Raw genomic sequence first — 24,879 nt, 5'->3', positions numbered from 1 at the left:
GTAGGGTGTTTGGTTGTTACCTTATCAGTTGTGATTTCATCCTATTCAAAATTGACATGCTTGTATTTAACTATTCATTTGTATTTGTAGTTAAAGCAGTTTTCTTATGATTTATTTTTGCTATCACACTAGTTGTTCTCATACTTCAACATCTGTTTGCTATTGAACACGAACATGCATTGTTCAAATCGCTATTGCACTTGTCAAGGTTAAGATCTTACCATTCACTATATTCATTATTTCTACTCCCACTAATTTATCAGGATTGACCACCCACATTTAGCTGACCATCTTATCAGCTCTTATTCAGACTTGTGTAGTTGTTGGTCAGAACCACTTGATGTAAGCCACCTGCGAAAGAATATTGGCCACTACAAAGTCATTAGTATATGAGTATAGGAACAGATAAGCAAGATATAGCACAGATATTTTAACCTGCGTGCTAATTATAATAGATTCCTAAAAAAGTTTTTCAGTAAGTTTATTATATTTTCTTCGCATTTAGTATATGATTAATTTTTATAATTTTTAACTATAATCGATATCTATTGAGTTATTTTTTTCTTTATATTATTTTTGTAGGCTTGTTATTAGATATTTCCTGAAACATTTTTCATTCAGTGTAATAATTTATTCCTGATATTTAGTATATAACTAATTAATTCAATTTAATTATATTTGATATCTATTGAATAATTTAATCTTCCCTGATGTTTTTATTTGTGTGCTAGTTATGTGAGATTTCAAAACATTTTATAATTTTTTATTAAGTGTAATTTAATTAAATATTTAGCATATAATTAATCAGCGTAATTTAATTATATTTGATATCTATTAAATAATCAAGTATATCTCAATTTATTTTAATTTATGCTAGTTATAGATGGTTTGTAGAAAAAATTTTAAGTTTTTCATTAAGTGTAACAATTTAATTTTATATTTAGTACGTAATTAAAAATAAAATTTAATTATATTTTATATCTTTTGAACAATCTAATTTTCATTGCATTTTTTTTTGTATAAAAGATTTCTAAAAATATTTGTGAGTTTTACTAAGCTGTAGATTAAATTCAATACATGTTTCATTAGATATTCTTGACATTCAGCATATATATATATTAGAGATTATCAGTAGTCAGTATATATGTAAGTAGTCATCCATAAAATTACGATACGAACTTTTATTCAATTGTTTGTCTACCAATTTCAAAGCTTTTTCCCTTAGAGCAGTGTTTCCCAAACTTATGACTTTCGTATAACCTTTCTAAATTTTTAAGAACGCTGTGTACCACTAATGAAAAAATGAATGTATTTTTTACTATAAAAAATTGCATGAAATTTAAAAATCACAACTGGCTGGCTATTGACACCACTAATTATTAACTGTCAACCTTGCAAAAAATAGCCTGGGGGTACGCGTACCGCACTTTGGCAATGCCTTAAAGACAGGGTATATTTTACTAAGCATAATTGAAGAATAGAGTAATACATTTAAAAATAAGTATATTCAGGGGTGGTTGTGGGTTTTAGAATACTTTAGTTTTACTAAAAGAAAATATTTTAAGGTAGAAATCCCGAGTTTGGGAAATTATAAATTTTTCTCATAATTTTTTAAAAAGAGAAGAAATTGATAGAACTATTTATTTAAATCTTATTTCATGAAATTTAAATGCTTAAATATTAATATAAAAATCATCAAAATAAGTCTTATTTTTTAGATAATAAAAATACTTACATCTATAACTATTAATAGAGCTTAATCGATAGTAAAAATTAAATAAATGAAAATAGCTTTAAGAAACTGATCTAAATATTTTTGAAAATTTTATTTAATTTATTTTTGTAAAAATAGATGCTTAATGCTACAAATATGTTTTGAATCATAAATAGGACGCAAAACTTGCTCATTTCTTGATTTTTATTCATAGAATTTGTTATATTAACTATTTGGAAAAAGTCACGTGAATCGGGATGTTTGATTTGAAATTACCTGAATTTGAATCACGATATTGATTCAGTTGAGTAATCTGATTTTTCGAAAGTGTGATTGTGCATTCTCGTCCTTTAGCTAATTTTTAATATGTGCAATTTAATTGCTGACAATAGTAGTCTAAGGGACGGAAGTGACGTCCTCATAGAACTTTAAAGGATGCTTATTTCTGTTGTGTTTATTCATATGAATTAATAAATGATTTAAGAAAGCATCTTATGTTTAAAAAGTCTAGGATTTATTATGTATAAAAGTAATTGGTATCATCTATTCAATTAATATATTTTTAATAATGCATACTGCTTAATACTATTAAATGTTTATTAAAAAACTACGTAATTTTGGAATCAGTAAAAAATATAAATATTAATTATGAGTATACAAAATAAATATTTAAAAATTTCATCTTTAATTATTTTTTAAAATTACTTGAAGAGAATTAAAATATATTTTTTTACTCAAAAGATTTAAAATCATTTTATTACATTAGATATGATTAATAAATTGATTATTTATCATATATGTATTGGATTTCAAGATTCGTTTATAGATTTAAATAAATTGATAAAATTATTAGGTAAAAATTAATTTTATTAAATTTGTATACAAAGGAAAAGAAAATTATACTTGGTGTGTATATTCATTTAAATTAATAAAGGATTTACGAAAGCATTATTCATTAATGAAGTCTAGAATTTATTATAAATAAAATTAATTGATTTCATATAGTCAATTAACATAAATTTAAGTATATTATAATTTTAATAATAAATATTATGAAATAATGTTTATTTAAATGTTATATGAAATGTTTATTGAAAAAGAATTTTTTTAATCTATATAATTATTCAAAAAATATAAAATAAAGTAAGTAATGATAATGAGTATACAAAAATTAGTGTTAATTAATTTTGTATTTAATTGATTTTTAAAATTAAATAGAACGAATTAAAAACAACTAATAAATAAAGCGAGTAAAGCAATTTAAACATTCATTGAGTATAATATAATTTTTAACAATGAATCTTTATTTTGTCCAGTGTAGGTAGCGAACCTACGAAAAAGGAACTTGCAGGGGGGGGGGGGATGAGTCTTATATAGCTCGATTATTATGTTTATTTTATTGAGGATTATAATTATTTTGAAGAATGTTAACCTTAATTTTTATTAGAGGCCCGAAGTCCTATTATTTAATAGTAATATATATATATTTTTTCTCTCTCACTTTTCTTGATTTTTTCTAATTACCTAAGATATGTTTTTATCATTACTTTCAATTTCTTCTTAATAATATGTTAATCCCAATACATATCACATATACACATCTTACACATTTAAAAGACTTAAATTCTTGTGTGTGTGTATTATTAATCCTTCTGTGAATTTATTAATCTCTTATTTTCCCTCACGAATTTTTAATTTTTATTCTATTATTTTCCAGTTTCATAATAAAATTAGAGCTTGTGAATTTTTAACACTTTTACCTGCGCAGCAATAATTGTAATAAATACTATTCTGATTAAGTTTCTAAAAAAAATTATTAAACAATAAGAACTTTATAAAGTATTTTAAAGTATTAAGTATCTTAGTAAAGTATTTTACTTTATAAAGTATATACGTAACTTTGTAAAGTATAAGAACTTTATAAAGTATGAGAACTTTATAAGAACTTATTAAGAACTTTATAAAGTATATGTGCATATTAGTTTTCTTTTCCATGTTTACATTACCTTCATAAGTTTAAATTATATGCTAATCATCTGACCAAAATTATGCTTTTTACTTTTCAAAACCATATTTTACACTTTATGTGTCTCAATTATAAAAAACATTATAATTTTCTAATATTTACTTGGATATATCTAACTCACATTACTCCAGTTCCTTATGCAAAATAGGAAAATATTTTATAATTTAAAATATTTGAACATTACATTTTGATTTAAATATTCTTTGGCTGCTCAAACTGACACAATAGCTTAAATTTTTTTAATTTTCAAAACATAGAAATATTTTTCTCATCAGTTTTAACAAAAACTTCTCTATTCTCTCGTTTTTTATCACTTAATGTACTAGAAGTTTTTGTTGATATCCTTTGTGACTGATTTGTAAAATTTATGCCTTCAGAATTTTACGAGTATTTGCGATAAGAATTTTATATTGCAATTTAAATGCTGTTTGTGAATTTTTTATAAATTTTTTCTTTTAATTACTTTATATATTGCTTCGCTGCTCAAAATCTAAAAAACAAGAGTTTAACAAGCGTTTTTTTTTTTTTTTGTTTTAAAAATTTCTTACTGCAAAATTAATGTTTTTTTTTTTCCAGATTTGTTCAGCTTTTTTGCTTTAATTATGGATTATTTATCCATTGTTCTATAAAATTTATTTTTCCTCCACGACAACTTTATTTTTTAAAATCTCTTTCGAGTGGATATTTATAAAATACAGGGCCTGATTATCGCCTAGGCCCAATAGGCATGGGTCTAGGGCCCACAATTTCTGAGGTGCCTCAAAAATTAGTAAAATGTCTAATGGAAGGTGAGATAGCTTTGTGTTGGTTTAAGTACTAAATAAAAAATAATTACAGCTTACAATAAAAAAAATAATTTAGCTAATCAGTGACTTTTAGCAAAAATCACTGATTTCAATTGTTTGGGATCACCAAACTATTTTTATTTTGACATAACATTGTTTTGTTGTTTTATATTTTGCTTTAGTTTATAGATGCGTAAACTTTATCTTAGAAAAATAATCCTCAATTGTCTGCTTTCAAAACTTCTTAGAATGTTTATCTTGAATCATGCAGTTCAATAGATTCTTCTTTATTGTCAGGACTATTTACTCAAAATATTATGTAAATTTCAGTAATTTAATTTCAAAATATTTTGTAAGGGGCCCGGGGAATTTGGTGGAACTTAGGTCTGGATTTGTTTTGATCGGTCCCTGGTTAAATGTGGAAGAAAAGAGTGCAAAATTGCGTGTTGTAAAATAACTTAATGATAAATATAAAACTTTACGATTTTAGTTACATTTAAAAAAATAATAATGAGTAATGTCAAGCGTTCTCTGAATTTCTATAAGTTTCGTTAAACGAGAATTATTACTTCGAATTTATTTCTTCGTATCGAGTAGCACATTCAGAATTTTTTTTTTTTTTTCAGATGATTATTTTTCTCAATTCAGGGAACTGTCCAACATTTTTTGATTAACTTTTCAAAAAATATTTTTACCTAAAACTAGAATAATTGTATATTTTGAAGCCGAAATATTGCGTGATTTTTTTTTGTTGAAACATTGAAGTTTAAGATTAAGTAAACAAAAATGAACCAGAGAGAACCAGTTATAGGGACTAGCGAGCATAGCTTCCAGCTTCTTTTTTTTAAAAAAAGTAAAAAAAAAAAAAATTCTAATATGTCTTTGATACATTAACACCAATAGATATTTTTCTTAACTATAGAACAGTGAAATTATTAACTAGAAAAAAAGAACATTTGGTCTATGACATTTTCCTGAAGTTTCCTTTTCTTAAACAGTTGTACATTTTTATCATAAATGCTATAAGCGGTGAATGAACATTTATCATTATTTACAACGATTCAGGTAACTTATTTTTTCGTTCATGTTTGGCTTTCTTAAATTTTATCGTACATGAGACATATTAAATTTGCATTTATCTTTTTTAAATACTCTTATTGAAATATACCAAGCATGATATTGTAATTACAATTTGATTGTTAGTTCAAATATTACTAAATTTTAAACTTGCAGTAAAAATAAAAATTATGTTTGTAGATGAAATGTAACTACACAGAAATTTAAAGATGATCAGACCATTTTGCATTATAATTTTAACAAGAGTTTTTTTTTAATATTTATTTTGTTTCTTTTTTCTTTTTCTATTCAAAATTTATAACTGTTCAAAAGTTATAGCAAATTTAAGTGTTTTCGTTTCACGATTTGTTCAGCTTTTTTATATATTGATTATTTAATCATTGTTGTACAAAATTTATTTTTCCTTCACTATGTCTTTATTTTTTAAAATCGTATTCTAGTGGATGTCAATTTAATATAGAAAAAGAGAGCGGGAGGTTGCATGTTTCTAGATGCAAACTTTACTTTTTCTGAAGCTTTCTTTTCATAAGCAATTGTACACTTTTATCATAAATGCTATAAGGAGTAAATAAGAATTATTTCTATTATTTGCAACGTTTTAAGTGCCTTATTTTTTCGTTTTCTTAAAATTTATCGTACATGAGACATATAAAATTTGCATTCTTCTTTTTGAGATACTTATTTATATTGAAACATACCAAAAATTATTTCATTTTCAGATTTTACTTTCTTAAAGCTATGGCCGCGCAGAATAGGAAACCATTCCGGAAAACTGAGGCTGAATATACATTCATTGATTTAATGGACGATGTAAGTTTGTTTTGAATTTTTATTAAGAACACTGTCTTTATTTTTAATTTTTTTCTGCCCACGTGTTTGTTAATATATTTCACTGTTGAATTTAATATTGTATTATACATATTTTTTATTTATATTACCGAGCAAAATATTTACTTAATTTTTTCCAAATAACTTTTATCCAAGAATCAAAGGAAATGTCGAAAAATTTAAATTTTATTTTTTTTAATCTAAAATATAATAATTCCGAAAAAGTTGAAAAAGGAATTTTCCTCATAATTTTAACACTGTGCATTGTTCTATTAAACCGCATACTGTTCTTTCCTTGTTTTAATTAGTCAAAACATAACAGAGTTGATATTTACTACTTTAGAGCTCTAAATAAGCGAATTTTAATGGGAGTTTATTGCATGTTCGTTAATAATTTTCCATGCTAGATTCTTTATTCTATGTTCTTTATTCTATGTACAATTAATGTTGGCATGCTGAAGTTACCGCAACTAATTAACATATTTAACTCAATGAGAAACAAAGTGTTTATTTTGCTTTTCAAATTATGATTTTCTAAACTTGAATAATATTATATTTAGGGTAATTGAAATAAAAAGAAATAATTTATGTCGTGAAACTCAAATTTATCGGAAAGAAGCTAAAAATATTTTTACTGTTTTTATCAGTATTGTCCCCACTGTTTTATGCGTGATTTCTCAGTGCTTAATTTACCGATTTTTTTATTATATTTTTTTACCTTTACGAATTCGGTATTTAACAGGTAAAAACGAGTGAAAAAAAAATTTATTGAATTGTACCACTTTCAAATTTACAATTTTTATAAATCAAAAATCAATTTAATGATGAAATTCAATTATGTTGAATAAAATATTTGCTTTTGGTTCTATAATATGTAACTAGCAATCATATAAAAGCAAAAACTATAATAATATGTGACTAAGAATTAGTCTATTCACGAAACCAAATCCCTCTTCCGTACCAAATGCTTCTTATATCGTACCAACCATGAAAATTTGAGTAAGAATGAATAAGCAATAGTAAGTCAGTAAGTAAGTATAAGTAAGTTACCCAACATAAGCGTTAAAGTAAATGGAATTAAAAAATCCGAATGTAATATTTGATAGGTATATGGCTCAGTATTGTTTTTTGAAAACATGCAAAATTTTCTATTTCTGACTCTAGGCAAGCACAATTTTCATATTTATTTGCATCTTGGTGATTTTAAGGAATAATTTTAGTACATCTTATGCAGTTTGCTTATAGCTCTTTGTGATTTAAACGGCTTCTGCGCAGAGGAAGGCATTTGAGTTTTTGAAATCCTACCAGTAATATAATTGTTTTATAACTGGATCCAATTGACTCGCATTAGATTTTCTGCAGGTTAATCGTCAATTCGGTTGAAGACTGATACATAAATTAGCAATGCCTTAGAACTCATTGGAAAGACGCCTGTTTTTAAGTTCTTAATCACCAGATTTTGAATTAAAACATTGTTACAGAAAATATTGAACTTAAATAGAGATTGAAACTGTCTTCTAAATCGTGTCATCTTTGGAGCCAATCGAATATACTGTTTTGGAAATTACGTTACATTTTAAATCAAGCATTATTCTACCTGGTTCATGTTCCGAGAAGCTGAAGAAGGCTCAAGTTTGAAGCTTAACCATTGCCTCAAACAACAGCTGACGATTGATAAATCAATTAGCTGCTTGAATTCTTAAATCTTGGAATAGAATTTTCAATTTTTTTCTGCCTTATTTTATGCCTACGTAACTGAATTTCAAATCTGAAATTGCACCGAAATAGTAGTATTGCATTTTTATTATCGACAGACAGAATTACGATTGTATATGAATTAAATACGTATGTCATGTGTGTTTCTCCTGAGAAATTGTAAAACTTCAAATTATAGTCAAAAACTATATCTTTCAAATTAAAAGTTAATAAGGCAGATATATTCTTCTTCTGAGTATTGGAGAATTATTTATTTTAATACATTTTGCGTTTTCTTTTATTTATCCAATTTGTTTGAAAATTTGAAGTAACGGATAAGGATATTTATTACAGGAATTGGAAATGATGGGAGAAGAATTATCACTTGTAAAACAAATTATCAATGCTCGAGGAAATCAAAGAATGATGACAAAAAAAATGGCTCCCTTGAAGGAGCTAGATTCTGCTCAAGAGTCAGTAATCGAAGAATTCCATCAAAGGTAATGATGCATTTTTCATATTACATTTAATTTTGCAAATTGTTTTTTCACTACTTTTTTAAGCATTTTTCCCAGGTTATTGATAACACTTTAAATATATTTTCTCATTTTAGATTAGAAGGAGAATCTGCATACGATAGGCTGCTGGTAAATCAAGATGGATTTGTTTGGAAAATAGAGAGATTCCAAAGCATATTAGCAGGATTTAAACATGTTTATGAAAGGGTAACTATGCTGCTTCAAGTCTTATTTATAGATATCGTCTTTACTATTAGAACATGGCTGCCAACTGTTCAGAATTTTTCAGATTAGGTCCTAATTTTTAAATGAAATCCGATATTTTTAATTTTATATATATATATATATATATATATATATATATATATATATATATATATATATATATATATATATATATATATATATATATATATATATATATATATATATATATATTATGATTTTATGAAATATTTTTCAATTTTATATTCTTGTTTTGTTTTTATTATGTTTCTTCATAAACAATGTTGTGATACAGCTTTTCCATGATTTTAAGCCACTGCATATCTCAGTTATACTATAATCTATCCTTTAATTGAGATTGTGTTTTAGATTTCTTAGCATAATAAGTTAAAAAATAAAAATCGGAATTCAGATTTCTTAGTTTAGAAAATAAAAATACGAATTTTCGTAAAATTGCAATATTTATGTTTTTAAGCCAATCCTTTGTTCTGATTGCCAATTCCTGTAATCATTGCGCAGAAGAAAGTTTTAGTAGATTTATTGGAACACATTATTCCAATAGCTGCTGCTGACCATTTCACTAAATTAAATCTTAAATTTCTACTGAGATATGCTATTATTATTTTTTGAAATATGCATTGTAGTATTTAAACACTACGAAATAGCTTGCATCAGAAATATTTGCTTATGATGCATATTATTATTTACCTGTGTTTTATAATTTGGAGAAGAATAGTTTATTAATGGGTAAAGGTAGTTTTTAAACTATTTATACTGGTATTCTTAAATATAAGATATTGATATTGTTAATTTTCCACAAAAGGTAGTGCTTATAGTTTTGTTTTACTAATTTACATAAGGAATTTAAATATATTTTCATTAATGTCCTAATTTATTAGTTAAATTTTTGCCTTACTATCGTAATTGGTGGGTATATTTTGTCGTGTATAGTGCTCCTACTATTCGACTCCTAAGGTTGGCAGCTATGTTAGAATAATAAACAACAATTTGCGATTCAATGCTTAATTTTCTTCCATCATTTTTTATAATTTGAGTTACCAATTCTTCGATATTAACTTTAAAAACTAAGACAATATCGAAAAACATGAATTTTTTTTAATGCCCGTATTAAATACAAATCGAAATTTAATTACTAAAGAAATATCTTTTGATTGCAAAATTTCATTTATTTCGCAATGTTTCGAATAATTAATACATTATTTTTGAATGTAAATTAGCATTTTTTGTATAAAAGTTTTGACTTTTCAATACAAATACTGAGGAATAATTACATAGCTATTTAACGAAAATATTTTTTCAGGAATTATGTATTTGCTTTTAAAACATATGTCATTGAGTTATAAGTAAAAAAATATTTTTTTTTTACTTAAAAAAATCTGCGTATTGTTCTTTTTCCTTTCAGTTTTTAAAATTTCGAAAGCTTTGTTTAGTTATGACTGGTGGCTCAAATTTCTTAAACTATTTTTCATTTATACTATATTCTATACATCAAGTTTTTATATTAATCTGTTCCTGCTTAAAGACATAATGTGATATGTAAAAAATAGCTCTTCTTTTTCTCCCAGATTTTTTCGAAGGAAGCAGAAAAGACTGAATTTTTAAGTGACCTGGTAATCAAACAGGGATGGATAATTCATGCTCTGGAATTAGAACTTATGAGCGAAAAACAAGTAAGTTGAAAATAATTTTTAGGAGAGAGGAAAGGTTGGAAGTTATATTTTTCTGTGTTAAAAATTAATTGAATTAATTACAGTAAGATATGAAAATCCAAGGCTAATTCTAAATTTAAACTTTATTCACCAACTAAGAATTTAGGTTAAGATTTTAATTCTTGACTGTTTAATGTTTTTTACCTTTTGTCTGTTTAATGTTTTTTACTGTTTTGTTTAATTTCGATTTATTTGATTTACAAATTGGTTAGTAAGGAAAAAGTTGTAATTATAAATTGCGCTAAATTAAGATAGATTAAAAGAAAACAATGTGATCTAGTAAATTACTTTATTATAAATATCAGAGGAAGAATTTTTTTTGTTGTTATTGTGGAATAAAAATCTATTTAGAGTAACATCCAATCTATTTTCAAATGACCTTGATTTTATTTTGTGTTCCGAAAAGTACATCTGATTTCGATTTCACAAATTCATCTGTACCAAAGGTTCTTCTCGTAAACATAATAATAACTACAATAATAATAATACTTATAGTAATAGTAAATATAGCAATGAAAAAAATTTCAAACAAATATTCATTTTAACAGTGTGTTTAATACTCGAATAATAATACTACTAATAAATAATAACTGATAGTAATAACTAATACTAATAAGTTTGCTTTCTAAGTAAGAAGCCATTATTCAAGGAAACGAAATTTAAGTACTGCAAAGTGCAAGTAGAGAAAATAATAAGGTATTGTAGGAAAAGTAACTTAAGTACTTTTGCAATAAATTTAAACTAAATTAGAATTAGCGAGTTATGAAATACTGCGGTATATTACTAATTCATAGTGCTTTAAATTAAAAAAAAATGGTTTTCAAGTTATCACCCCCTAAGTAATTATCATTTCAGTTGAGTTGATATTATTTTAAGACTCCCTGCAACTTTTGTCTGCAGTTTGATGAAAGTTTCAAAAATATCCATTAAGTGCAGCCTTTGCTGAACACCCTTATATATTTGTTAATAGCACTAATTATTAGAAGTATTTAGACATAGACAGTAAATTAAATATGCAATCTCTGGTTAAAAATTCCTGAATCGTTACAGTGAATGAAAACCAATTTTGAGTACCATGCAAATATTTTTTTAAAAATACTTGCTTTAAATGAATTTTTTTTACATATATTTGATTTTTTTAAATGAATATTTTTAACACAATTATTGAATTTTTAGGGTAGAGATAATAGAGATAAAAAATTTAAAGAACAGAGAGAAAAATTAGAACACTTGTGTAATAAACAACAAGCTGAAGTGGAAGATTTTCGAAGAAGACTTCAAGAGAGTGAAAACGAGTTGAGAAATGCAGTATCAAAGTAAGTACTTTTGAAAATTCTTAACAACAGTAATTTTAATACATAAGATAGATACATATATAAGTTCAAAATGAAGATAAAATAAAGAAAAATTATAGACATATGAAAAGAAAGGGGGGGGGGATAATAAGTAAAAAAATAACAAACAACAGTTTAAAAAAAAAAAGAAAAAAAAAGGATGAAATTTTATTTAAAAAAAAAGCCGGAAAAAAAGATATAATTTTTTCATCATCCCACACGATTATATCCGCAAAAAAGAGTGCTTTCTGATATTGTATCAATATAGCCAAAGCAAAATATATTAATGCAATAGTGTATATATATATATATATATATATATATATATATATATATATATATATATATATATATATATATATATATATATATATATATTGATCAGTAGTTTAAATATTATGCTTTACGTAAATAGAAACTTGTCATCAAACTAACTTGTCTTATTTATATGTATTTTATTCCTCAGTTTAAAATTCATTTTTGGTAAAAATTCTTTTTCTTTTTTATTATTAGGTTAAGAAAAGAAGAAGATGCAAGAAAAGAATTGCTGTTTAAGAATTCAAATTTGAGCTTTGATATTTTGAAGCTTAAAAAACAACTGACTGCAGTTAAATATGATTATCAGAAGGTATAAAAAACTATTTATTTTAAGACGTTAATAATTAGATATGAGACACATTACAAAATGTGATGCAACAGTGTAAATGTTACAGTAAAACAAAGAGATATAAATTATTTATGGTTTAATTGTAAACTTTACTGTTAAAATAGCATTTACAGTGAAAAGTACTAGTACTTTGAGTGCCGGTGCTTTTTATAGTTAAATTCGTTAAATTTTAGCGTTTAAATTTAGAATATTAAATTTAATATTGAAAGGTTAAATAAAACTTTATCTTAAACAAAAATCTACAGGCTCTTAAAAAGCTACTAAAACTTAGTATTTGGGTTTAAAATCATCCGAAAGTAATTATTATATTAGTTTTGAAAACAACTGAATGCTATCTTATTGGACACAAACGTAATATTCTGATATACATTCATTTCATTCTTCTTATTATCTCATCTTCTACCAGCGCTACAGCCGATTATCTCAAGAAGATTTATCCAGCTTCATCGATCTAAAAACAATGCTCTCCATCTATTAACTGCTGAGGCACTTTTCTACATTATCTAGCCCTCTTTTACGCAGCCTGCCTCTCTTTCATTTTCCTTCTGGCTTGTGAAAAGTTATTTCCTTTACTGGCTTCTCATTATTAGATCTATAGAAATGGCCAAGAAATCTCATCTGTTGTATTTTAATTGAACTTCTCTGAATTAGTCGTATGACTCATTTCCTGTTTATCTCACTATTTTTATTTTTGTATGCTCTTTTCTGCTTAAAGAATTTCCTATATGAGAGTAAATTGGCCCGAATGATGCGCATGTGCATGCCAGTCCAAACGTATAAGGATTCACTCCTCGTATGCCTCTTCACGCTTGTTCTCTCTGTGAGCGGGTATCTTATTTACAGTTCAGCTGGCAATTTTTTTCGGTTTTAATGTATTGTTTAAAAAAAAAGCATTTTCATCAATTCTAAATATTCTGTAATCTAATCGATGACGATTTTTTTCAAATTTTTCCCTCTATAGATAGTTGGAGAAAAAGAGGAATTAAATCAAAGATTGGCTGAAGTTGCATGGAATTCAGCTGGGGAACATGAGATGAAAGCTGCTGTGGAACAAGCATTTGAGATCGAAAAACCAGTAAGTTGAAATATTTTTGCTTTTACTTTTATACAGCATTTCTTTATATTTTAATTCTAATACAAAATCCACCAGACTCAATACTTAAGATATTTATATGCCACAAAAAATTCTACAAGTTCATTTGATTGAAATTTCTTACCTTATTTATGACTTTTCGTTGCAGTTAAGAACTCCGACCAACAGTAGTAAATACAATTATATTTTCACGTGGACAAATTCTTTGTAAAGACATGCAAAGCAAATAGTTAATATTAAAGTAATTTCTTAACTGATGAAAATATTGCCAGTTTTTGAACTATATATTGAAAGCAGGGTATAAAGAGGATAAAAATAATCACGAATGTTATTTTTTAAGAATAAAAATTCTATTGCGTAACAAAAGTCAAAATTAATAAAAATTTTTTTAGTTGGAAATCAAAATGTTTGCTTTAGTGCATACTTAAGTAAATTTCCATTACCTGCTTCATTTCTCATTAATTAGTAGAAAAAAAAGAAAGTGTAATGTAACATACATAATAATTATATATATTTGAATAATTTAAAATATACTCATTTTATAAAAATTAGTTCCGTTTCAGTTTCTTTTAAAATAAAGTTGTAATGAAAATTTTTTTATGCGTAGCAAATTCTATTGCTAATAAAAGTCAAAATTAATTTAAATTTTTTTTAGTTGAAAATCAAAATGTTTGCTTTAGTGCATACTTAAGTAAATTTCCATTACCTGCTTCATTTCTCATTAATTAGTAGAAAAAAAAGAAAGTGTAATGTAACATACATAATAATTATATATATTTGAATAATTTAAAATATACTCATTTTATAAAAATTAGTTCCGTTTCAGTTTCTTTTAAAATAAAGTTGTAATGAAATTTTTTTTATGCGTAGCAAATTCTATTGCTAATAAAAGTCAAAATTAATTTAAATTTTTTTTAGTTGGAAATCAAAATGTTTGCTTTAGTGCATACTTAAGTAAATTTCCATTACCTGCTTCATTTCTCATTAATTAGTAGAAAAAAAAGAAAGTGTAATGTAACATACATAATAATTATATATATTTGAATAATTTAAAATATACTCATTTTATAAAAATTAGTTCCGTTTCAGTTTCTTTTAAAATAAAGTTGTAATGAAAATTTTTTTATGCGTAGCAAATTCTATTGCTAATAAAAGTCAAAATTAATTTAAATTTTTTTTAGTTGAAAATCAAAATGTTTGCTTTAGTGCATACTTAAGTAAATTTCCATTACCTGCTTCATTTCTCATTGATTAGTAGAAAGAAAAAAGAAATTGTTATGTAACATACATAATAATTATATATATTTGAATAATTTAAAATATACTCATTTTATAAAAATTAGTTCCGTTTCAGTTTCTTTCAAAATAAAGTTATAAGGAAAAATTTTTTATGCGTAACAAAAGTCAAAATTAATTTAGTTGGAAATCAAAATGTTTGCTTTAGTGCATGCTTAAGTAAATTTTCATTACCTGTTATTTTCCATTACCTGCTTTATTTTTCATTAATTAGTAGAAACAATAAGAAATTGTAATATAATACATAATTATATATCTGAATAATTTAAAATATACTCATTTTATAAAAATTAGTTCCCTTTCAGTTTCTTTCAAAATAAAGTTATAATGAAACATTTTTTTATGATTTGAAGGTGATATGGGAGACTATTTATGAAACTAAACTGAATGCTTGCCGAAGACAAATGAGTGAGAGAGAGGAGCGAGATTATCATTCTCATCAGCAGCTACCTAACAAGGAGAAAGAATTGGATGAAATTTTATCTAGGTAAGTATCAAATATGGATAGTTGAAATGAAGATATATCGCGGAAGAATCTGTTCATTGTAAATTTTCCTATGCTTTCAAAAGTAGCATAAAAATCCGAAATCTTGCAAACCTAGATTAAGCAATTAAGTTTCAAGACCAGAAAGTATGTTTACAAAAAAAAGGAAACTAACTACGGCCGAATTTATTCGTAGGAAAGTATCTCGAATTGTGTTTGGTTGACTGAATTGCATTTTTGACACACTCCTGGATCGAACCCTAAATTCCAGTTTTTAATTCGAGTACTCTGCAATTGATGTCTATATTGGGTTTTTATGCATTGTTCTATAGTTGCTTTCCCAATTAAGGTTTTAAAATTATAATTTCTTCAAACGTAAATAACGCTTCACGGTAAAAATTTAGGGTTGCCACTGCACAGGGAGAATAGGGAAAACCTGGAAAATACGGGGAATTTAAAAATTACCTAAAATAACAGGGAAAATGCAGGGAATTTTGATTTTTTCTTTACAAACTGGGAAAATACAGGGATTTTTGTTTCTCATTTTTGTCTTTTAAAAAATGGTGACCACTGAAAGCGTAATTTATAGGATATTTAACCATGATATTTCAGCTGTACTAAACTATCTTATTTACTATAGCATTATTTAAGTATGTTTAGCTGTTTTTCCAGCAAATAAAACTAATAAATATAGTTTGCCCAATATATCTCACACAAGAGCACAGTAATTGTTGTTTCCTCTTATTGTTTGGTGCATAATATGTACAGGAAAAACACAGGGAATTTTATGTCCAGATTTGAGTGGCAACCCTGAATCTTCAGTTAATGCCTTTAATTGCTAGAGAAATGAATGAATAGTTAAATTATGAACATACAACAAGCGTTTAACAGTTAAAAACAATTGAGTTCATTTAACAAAGTAAATTTGAAGTTGAATATATTCATATGTCTGTTAAAACTATCTGCTGTAATATCGCAGTTATCAAATGAAATTTCAGAATGTAACTGATAATCATATTAAAAAGTAAAACTTGATATTTTTAATAATATTTTCAGATTAGAAGGAGAAAGAAAAACTTCAATATACGAACAACTGCTAAAAAATTTGGAGAGCTTAGATGATGATGATCTTGCAGTATCAAGACCAATGAATTTGAAGGTACAAAACTGAAGCTTATATTATTCTCTAACTTGAATTTAATTATAGATTGTAATTAAAAATCCAGAAAATTTTACTCGAAAATAAGTTTGTTCGTTTTAAACTCATCTATTTGATTTAATTAATGTAAGTTTTAAAAATTTTAATATTTTTTGTAATTTTACAATTTTTTGTAAAATCACACATTGCAGAAATCATATTAATAATGACCGAAGATGTGTAATTATAAACTCGCATACAATTTATATCCTAAAAATAAATATTTATTAGGAGGGGCCTCAAAAGCATTATAAAGCCCTTCATTTTTAAATAAAAAGTTTTTCCAACCGTGAACAATTTTGTATTACATAATTTTCTACACTCAAGCAGCAAGTAATTATTAAGATATTATTTACATAATAGTGTTTTTTTATCTAAATTAAAGAGTTCCCTAAAGAATATAAGAAAATATATTACAACTCAAAAAAATTCTTTCCTTCCATGAAAATATAAGTATTATATTGTGCTAAAACTAAGCCTTGTTCCATTTTTAAAACAATTAGATTACAGGAAGGTACTACAGAACAATGCCTTCTTAATTATTATTTTTTTACTTTTGATAATTTTCTTCGGTATTAGAGTCTCAAAAAATAGGCTCAAAATTGAGCAATTATATCTGTAACTTCAAATTATTGTCGCAATTATAATAATGTAGCGGATTGAATCATTATTTGGTACCTTGATTCAAACTTATCAAGGAATCCATATCAAATTAGTCTACTGTGTATAACAGTGTTTTCCATGTCAGTTGAAAAGAATATCAAGATTTTTACAATCAGCGTGGTCATTACTTTGGCCATTTATCAAAATTAACATCATTAATGTAATTAGTGGCCGTTTATCAAAGTTAACAGCGCGGATACATAACTTTATATATAGTGTTATAAAACAGAAATTAATTAAATTCGTTTCTCCGAATCACGGTATCACAGAAGGTATTCACTTTCCAATGAGGTGACCCAGGCTCGTATCCCTACGTTGGCTGATTAATACGAATTCTGCTCCCGGGTTACACGATCCACGGTACAGACTTAAAATATGCTGAAAGATTTACTTTGGGAGGTTTTCGTGATTTTCTTGTTAATGTAACGTAAATGCTGGTTAGTTCCATTAAAAAGTCTCGCCAATAATTGATACGGGAGTTCTATTTCCCTCTGGATTGAATTCAAGGTTACAGAGTTGAGCCCTGTTAGTCGTAAACTCAAAATTGAGTCTGCTGTTTTTAAGCTGGTTATAAAACTAAACAAAATTTGCTCCAGTCGGGAAAAATTCACAAGTTCTTGACTTACGATTAACTTGTGTTCATTTAATAATTATTTTTTTACATAAATTATAAAATTTGAAAAAAGTTGGAAAAGTTTCATGAAAATGTCATATGATTGAGAATGAAGCTTGTATGTTGGGTATATCAACAAACAGCTATAATATTACAAACTATACAAACAAACAAACAATAATATTACAGGGTATTAACACTTTAGCGTGTTATTCTTCCTTCTGTTGAAATAATATATGTCTTTATTTTATTCTGTGACCAACGTTGAACTGCTGACCCAATTTTGAATTTATTGGGAAACTAACCTTCGTGGGGAACTTTTTGATGGAACAAAATCGCATTTATTTTACATGGGAAGGAAAACCTCGAAAAGCAGTCACAGTTAGCTGACGGTAAAGGGGACTTTAATCCATGGTCCGTTGATCACTGAGGGTATTTTACCTCAACATATTGTGGTGGATGTGAGTCGGGAGCAGAATTCATATAAAGCTACCACCGTTGGGATTTGAACCTTGGTCACTTCATAAATAGGTGAGCGCTCTATCCATTGAGTTGCCATGGCATCTTATGTGCTTAAAAAAATCATCGTCAAAATATAAAAACATTTTTCTTTTAGATTTAAATTTAATGATAAAATAGTTAAAAACTCAATCCGCTATGAAGTATGAGTTCTTACGAGAAACAACTATGCCCCTAACGGTGCATCGAATGTAATGACGACTTTGAACTAAAAATCTGAAAGTAGATAAAAATATAACACTAGACTATTGTTGTAAAATTGCTAATAGCTTAATTTTTCGCTATAATTTTGTCAAAATAAATATAAATAAAATAAAATTCTAGAACAATGGTAGCTATACTTTTTCAATTTTAATAGTATGATGATTTTGTATGCGCGTGATAACATACTTTTTGCTCACCATATTTTTACAGCTAAATTTAAAAAGATTAAAAATTGTTCTAAACAATATATGTGAATATTTCTAAGATGCATATTTAGACATGTACAAAATATGGAATATTATCTTACCGTTCTTAAAAAATTGAAACTATTTTAAATAGATTAATTTTTCTTATTTAGTTCACAAATATATTATTTTTAGGTTGGAGCAAGAATGTGGAAGGAAAAATCTTCTGTTAGGAAATGTCTGTTTAAAAATGAAATTTGAAGGGAATTTGTGCTTGTTGAATCAATCAAATAGAAGGTACGTTATTTTAATTCATAAACAATACTAACTAAGCGAAAATAAGAATTTTTATGACGGAATAAGTGTTATTTGAAAGCAAAATCCTTTAAAAGATCTTTTTTAAGTCCTGTTCGATGGCGAGGGTGGCGTGTTTTTAAAATCTTCAATGCTTCTCTTCGGCGACTGACCCATATTTTCAAAAGTCATTTTGCTTTAAAAATTAATTCCAGAAATGTAGTTAAGGACTTTTTCCAGTTCTTCTTTCACTCTTAGGTTTAAATATTTATTTTCTCGTAACTTATACATCTTGAAACATATAAGTTTCTCATTTTAACCATCACATCTTCAATTTCCTATCATTATTAAAATCATTTTTTCCTTTTCGTAATTCGTAATTTTTCATCATGTTTTATTCCAAGTTTCTGCACAAAAGAAAGATTTTCATTTTAGAATGCAAACTAAGTAAAATGTTTTTCAAAGAATGAATATTTATATATTTGATTAAAAAATATATAGTACCACGCAAAGTGTTCAGGATGTGTTTTGGATGCTGATGCCTTTCGCCAATTAAAATAGAAAGCTACAGTTTAAGTGTTTTATACTTGAATCAAAGTTATAATTTTAAACTGCAAATGCCAACTTGCCGCAATGAATTATCCAAGCTTTGTAACTTTAAAAATTTAAAAGTTATTAAATTTTTTATAATTTTTTTTCCACAAAGTAAAAGTTATCAAAACTAATGTCTTGTTTTAATTTTTTTGCAAACTTTTGTAAGCCCAGATAATGAGGATTTTGAATAAATTAGGCCACAAACACTTTACACTTTCTCAAAATTGTGGCTTTAACTCCTTATTAACATTTTTCGCTATATTCTGAATAGGCATGGAGACCGATGGCTATAGCTAGGTTTAGATAAAAGTAAGAGTTACGAGTAACTGTTAGAAACTCACCGCTGTAATTAAAATAGCATATTATTTGCAAAAAAAGTATCATTTCATAAGACGGAAAAAATTATCATTTCATACCATCAATCTTTTACAGAGAACATAAATAATGAACACTTTATCTGCTTTTTGTGTGTCTATGGTCACAGTAAGATATTTATCTACATTTTTACAGTTAAAAATACTTATTTTATAACTGCAAATATTAACCAATTCAAAATTAAATAATTTTCAAGCATCAGTAATAATTTTCTCCAAAGTTTCTAAATTCGTTAATAAAGTTTTCAACACACGGCGATGTTAAAGGGGTATATGGTGCCAAAATTTGGCTATTTTTGCTTATTTAATATTTTTGTACAGTGCACAACGCTATCAGTTATCATTTTGTAAAATTTTATATATTCTTAAAACCTTCATCAATATACAGTGCGATCTGTTGGCAACTTATTATCAATTTCAAAAAAATTAAGTCCCCGAGTTCAGCTTCTTTTAATTACACTTTGGTGTTTATTTTAATCATTTAGTAACTGTTAGAAAATTATTTGTTCAAATACAACAAACAGTTTTGTAAATTAAAACTTGGGAAAAGAAGCACTTTTGTTATTCACCGAGTATAATAGCTGTCAATTATACAAAATAACCTGATTGATACCATTGTCCATAACACATATAATATTTTTTAGATTGGAAGTTTTGCAACATAAATCTCTTCTGCAGTACAACGAGGTGAAAATCTGCAAGATCCAGAATGTGAAAAAAAAATGTCTTAATATAAAGGAGCTTGTTTATTTACATAATCTTTTATCACTCTTTTGGAAATTACTAAAGCTCTTTCTGAGTCAAATATCATTGTCATTTCATGAAATATATGTATCATTGTCTTTAAATATTATTTTCTTTTGTGTGTGAAATAAATAGTCATTTGAAACAAAATGTCTGAATCGTTCTGTTAATAGCAATATATATTAAGCTTAAATTATCTTTTTTAAGCTAAAAAGAACAATACTGTGAATTTCTCAAGTCTTTTATATAAGTTTATTATTTTTTTAATTATTATTTTATATGCTTTAAATTTTTTTTTATTTTACTCATTAAAATATGATTTCAAATACAGGAGAGTACTGTATTACGCATGTAACATTGATAAAATTAGGCAAGGATTTGGTTTTCTCAATTTTATTTAAAAAGTAATCATGAGATCGATAATTTGTTCAGCCAATTTGATTTAATTCTTACAGTTTTTTGACAAATCTACAGTTTTAAGTAATTTATATGTTTTTTTTAAATAATTTCTAAATATTTTTTCCATAAACGAAACTCTGATTTTCGAATGAAGGATAAAATTACATTGCTTGAATTGCTTTAAATTCGCCTTTGGTGATTGTGGTCAATTTCTCAGCCTCTGTAATCTGTAATGTTTTTCACTTGGCGTCAAAAAATCGTAAAAGAGTGGCGAACTGCTTAGCTCTTATCCCAAGAAACTTTCACCAGCTCTAAGGAATAATAGCGCCTATGACAGAGAATTGTTAGTTGCATACATGACTGTTAAGTATTTCAGGCGTATGGTAGAAGCTCGTCCATTTATCATTTAAACCAACCACAAGTCAAATTTTTGCTTTTAGACAAAAAGAGGCCAAATGCTTATAATGCCTCGCTTTTATACTCCTATTAATATATATCACCTCTTGTTCTTTTTTTAAGGGGCTTCGTGCGTAGTTAAACGGTTATTTAAAAAAAACGTCACGAAAAAAAGCTATTAAAATCACTTTCATAAGACTTTTTCACAATTTTGTAGATGGTAGTATAACTGTATTTATGTCTAGAAGATATGAACTAAACAAAAGGAAATCTGAAACCAGGTGAAAATATTTCCTCATTAAATAGCCATTAAAGATTACTTAATGCAATGCATTTGTGAGACTAAAGAAGATATGAAAATAGCAATTTAGTGGATTGTTTGTTCTTCAAAAGGGCTGTGTATTTTACCTGGCATCCAAATCGTTATCATCAAAGAACAACAGGAACCAAGCCACACGGAAAAGAACGAAAGTGAATCCTTATGGTATCTTAAAAAAATCAATAAACAATTACTACGTCATACATTTAACAACGACGAGACTACTAAAATCGACCTGGACTTTATATCCGAACTCCTTTTTACGATAATTAACGAACTGCACTAAAAGTTCTGTTTGGGTTAAATAAATATCTCTCTGATCTGATAATTAATGATTTCAACATGATTAAAAAAATATTTATGTTTATAATATACTGAAACTATATTTCCAAAGTAATTAAAATATTTACATAATAGTGGTTGGACAAAAATATGGAAAAACGGCTAATTTAATGTAAACATTATTTTTTCATAGCAAAACGTTTGGAAACTTTAACGAGGCAAAGCTGTCGACACAACTTTCAAGATGCATGCTTGAAGCCTTTAAAAATGATGTCAGTTTCACCCATTCAAATTTTACATCGACAAAGCTAAGCGGAGGAAGTTAAATGCTTCTTTTCATTTTTAATACCATTATAATTAATAATAATCATTCTTATATAAATACTAGATGAATACCCTTTCTTCACATGGGGTTGAATAAAAAAAAGAAAATAATCAATAAATCAATACTTAGCAAAACTATGAAATCATACTCAGAATCGAAAGGTACAATTGAATCTACACAATTGAAGAGCTTAGTGTAAGCACCTTTAAATTCAATTTTCAATTGTGTGTAATATATATATATATATTCGTGGTTTTCCTCCCCATGTATTATTTGTATTTACTCGGAATACTTAGTTTTTCTTAATTTAATTTTTGTGACGTGGTTTTGTGAAAAAATGCGTTCTTCGTATTTTAAAATATCATATAAAGATGTAAAAAAAGTACTTTGGGAAATTATCCTGAATTGATTTGCAATTACATGATAGTTAAGATGCGGATTTACGCAACTTGGTTTACGCCAGCAGAAATTCTTATACCTGAATCTTATACCGGAAGTTGAAACAACCTCTACAAACACTGCCCCCTACCGTGGAAAACATGAAACGCGGTCGAGAATAAGGTGAATAAACCACGAAAACTATTCACGTTGATTTTACTTATGCTCACCTGAGAAACAGCACCACTGATAAATACTTATCAAAAATGTACTATAAACTCTGGGTAAAACTAAGTTTTTATCAATTGGAGCTGTAAGTTAAAATAAGAGTCGCCTGCATTTTAAATTGCAACGATGCGTAAGGTTATAATCCTATGAGATAATTTGTTTTTAGCTCATCCCTCTCTAACGGTTCGTAGTGGAATGTTCTAATGTCACAGTGAACTTTCCTAGACTTTGAACTATCAGTGTGCCAAATTTCATTGCTCTCGGTCAGATGGCCAATGAGTCCATAAGGGACAGACGTATATTCATTTATATCTATGCATAGATCATACATGAGTTAATTTCAATAAATACCTTTAAATAATTTTTTTTAAAAAATTTTGTAATTGTAGCCTCATATTACGAAGATTGTGTCAAAAGATCGCGAAATTAATTATTTAATCCATTGTTACTTTTAAACAGGGCTGGGATGTTGATGAACGGCAACAAAAATTTATAAGTTTAATAAAAATAAAGTAGTAACTAAAAATAAATGTGTAATTTAAGAATAAATTAAAATTGACATAAATATTACGTAAAGATAAATAACAATGTATTAACTTTAGTTAAAAACTTTAAAAACGTCAGAATTGTATAGTGTTATCAAATATTTTTTGCTATTTTTAAAACGAAACAGCTAACGTAAAAAGTGCAAATAACGTTGTTTATAAATTAAAGAAGGTCTTTGATCTAAAAGTAAATTCCTTATAACTTGAAAAGTTCGAATCAATTTTAACACTTTTTAAAGCATATTTAAAATACAAGATTCAATTTAAACTTTGCAGTAATTAATGAAGAAAAATATAAATATAATTAATAGCATTAATAGAAATTTGTTCGAGCAGATTTTACAGCCGCTATAGTAAATGATAAAATTTTACAGAAAAAGAACATTAGTAATTGAAAAAAAAAATTTAAAATGTGTTAAAAATTTAATTTTCCTAAATATTCCGCAATGCAAGAATGAATGGGATTTAATAATAAATGAAATGTGGAAAATAAATCGTAAAATAAAATAAATGATAGAAGGAAGTAATCTGATTTAGTAAATAAATACAAAAAATTAAATGAATAATAAAATTTACTGAATAATTTACTAAGTTGCATTTTAGTAATTAACTTTCGATATTATATCAGAAAACTTTACATTGTTTTCCTCATAATAGTTATCCACAATATTGTTTTATCTATACTTGCTCAGCTGAGTCTCTTAAGCTCCTTATCAGTTAATTATAAACAAGAAAGATATAAAAATAAAATTTCAAAGTAAATTTCTACTTGGGTCAACAAAGAAACTTTTTATTTTACTTACTTTTTATTAGATGATTACAATTTTTTCTCCCATATGAAATCAAAATTAATTAATTAAATATAATGAATGAATTAATATTTGATAAAACTGTATTAATATCAAATGTCATCCACTACTAGTTTAAAAAAATGTATTTGAACTTGAATGACTGAATAAAAGTATTTTATTAAGGATTGAAAGTTTTAGCAAGATATAGGAAAAGTGTGAACTAATGGCAGGACAAATAAAAAGTAACTATTGGTGTTGCTGTTGTCGCCAATCCTTCTTGATCCAGCACCAGATCGATCAAATCCCTGAGTTTGTGACGAAATCAAGCACTAAATGTGGTTTGCAAGGATAAGTCT

At 26.2% G+C, this 24,879-nt stretch overlaps 2 protein-coding genes across 5 annotated transcripts in view; one reads left to right on the top strand and one right to left on the bottom strand.

Annotated features, from left to right (window-relative positions):
* LOC147806500 (uncharacterized) overlaps nt 1-24,879 on the bottom strand; it is a 251,109-nt gene that overhangs the window by 35,055 nt on the left and 191,175 nt on the right. The window contains exon 1 of one of the 3 annotated variants that reach the window (XM_087169290.1): nt 13,817-13,833. The exons of the other annotated variants lie outside the window; for them this stretch is intronic. The gene's annotated coding sequence lies outside the window, so the exon portion shown is untranslated. Of the gene's footprint in view, nt 1-13,816; nt 13,834-24,879 lie in introns of those variants that run through there. 3 annotated transcript variants of the gene reach the window in all.
* Nucleotides 283-21,010, top strand: LOC122270488 (uncharacterized). 2 transcript variants are annotated; one of them, XM_087169291.1, is made up of 12 exons: nt 283-475; nt 6,322-6,412; nt 8,480-8,625; nt 8,739-8,850; nt 10,455-10,559; nt 11,775-11,914; nt 12,446-12,560; nt 13,561-13,674; nt 15,342-15,475; nt 16,529-16,631; nt 19,050-19,151; nt 20,761-21,010. In XM_087169291.1, the coding sequence occupies exons 2-11, from the start codon at nt 6,341-6,343 to the stop codon at nt 19,113-19,115; spliced, it is 1,107 nt and encodes a 368-aa protein (XP_087025417.1). In that variant the 5' UTR covers nt 283-475; nt 6,322-6,340; the 3' UTR covers nt 19,116-19,151; nt 20,761-21,010. The 2 variants fall into 2 exon arrangements, with proteins under 2 accessions (XP_087025417.1, XP_087025418.1); XM_087169292.1 differs by lacking the exon at nt 283-475 and adding an exon at nt 1,128-1,146.

The sequence above is a fragment of the Parasteatoda tepidariorum genome, chromosome 8 (genome assembly GCF_982258835.1).
Source record: "Parasteatoda tepidariorum strain Cologne lab strain chromosome 8, Ptep-v5.0, whole genome shotgun sequence".
Classification (NCBI taxonomy): domain Eukaryota; kingdom Metazoa; phylum Arthropoda; class Arachnida; order Araneae; family Theridiidae; genus Parasteatoda; species Parasteatoda tepidariorum.
The sequence above is the reverse complement of the archived record's forward strand: the minus strand, read 5'-3'. Positions and strand labels throughout refer to the sequence as shown.

Coding starts and splice junctions, on each gene's coding strand:
- LOC122270488 (XM_087169291.1), top strand. CDS start 6,341: ATGGCCGCGCAGAATAGGAAACCATTCCGGAAAACTGAGGCTGAATAT. Junction 10,560..11,774: donor AACTTATGAGCGAAAAACAA/GTAAGTTGAAAA, acceptor TTGAATTTTTAG/GGTAGAGATAATAGAGATAA. Junction 11,915..12,445: donor TTGAGAAATGCAGTATCAAA/GTAAGTACTTTT, acceptor TTTTATTATTAG/GTTAAGAAAAGAAGAAGATG.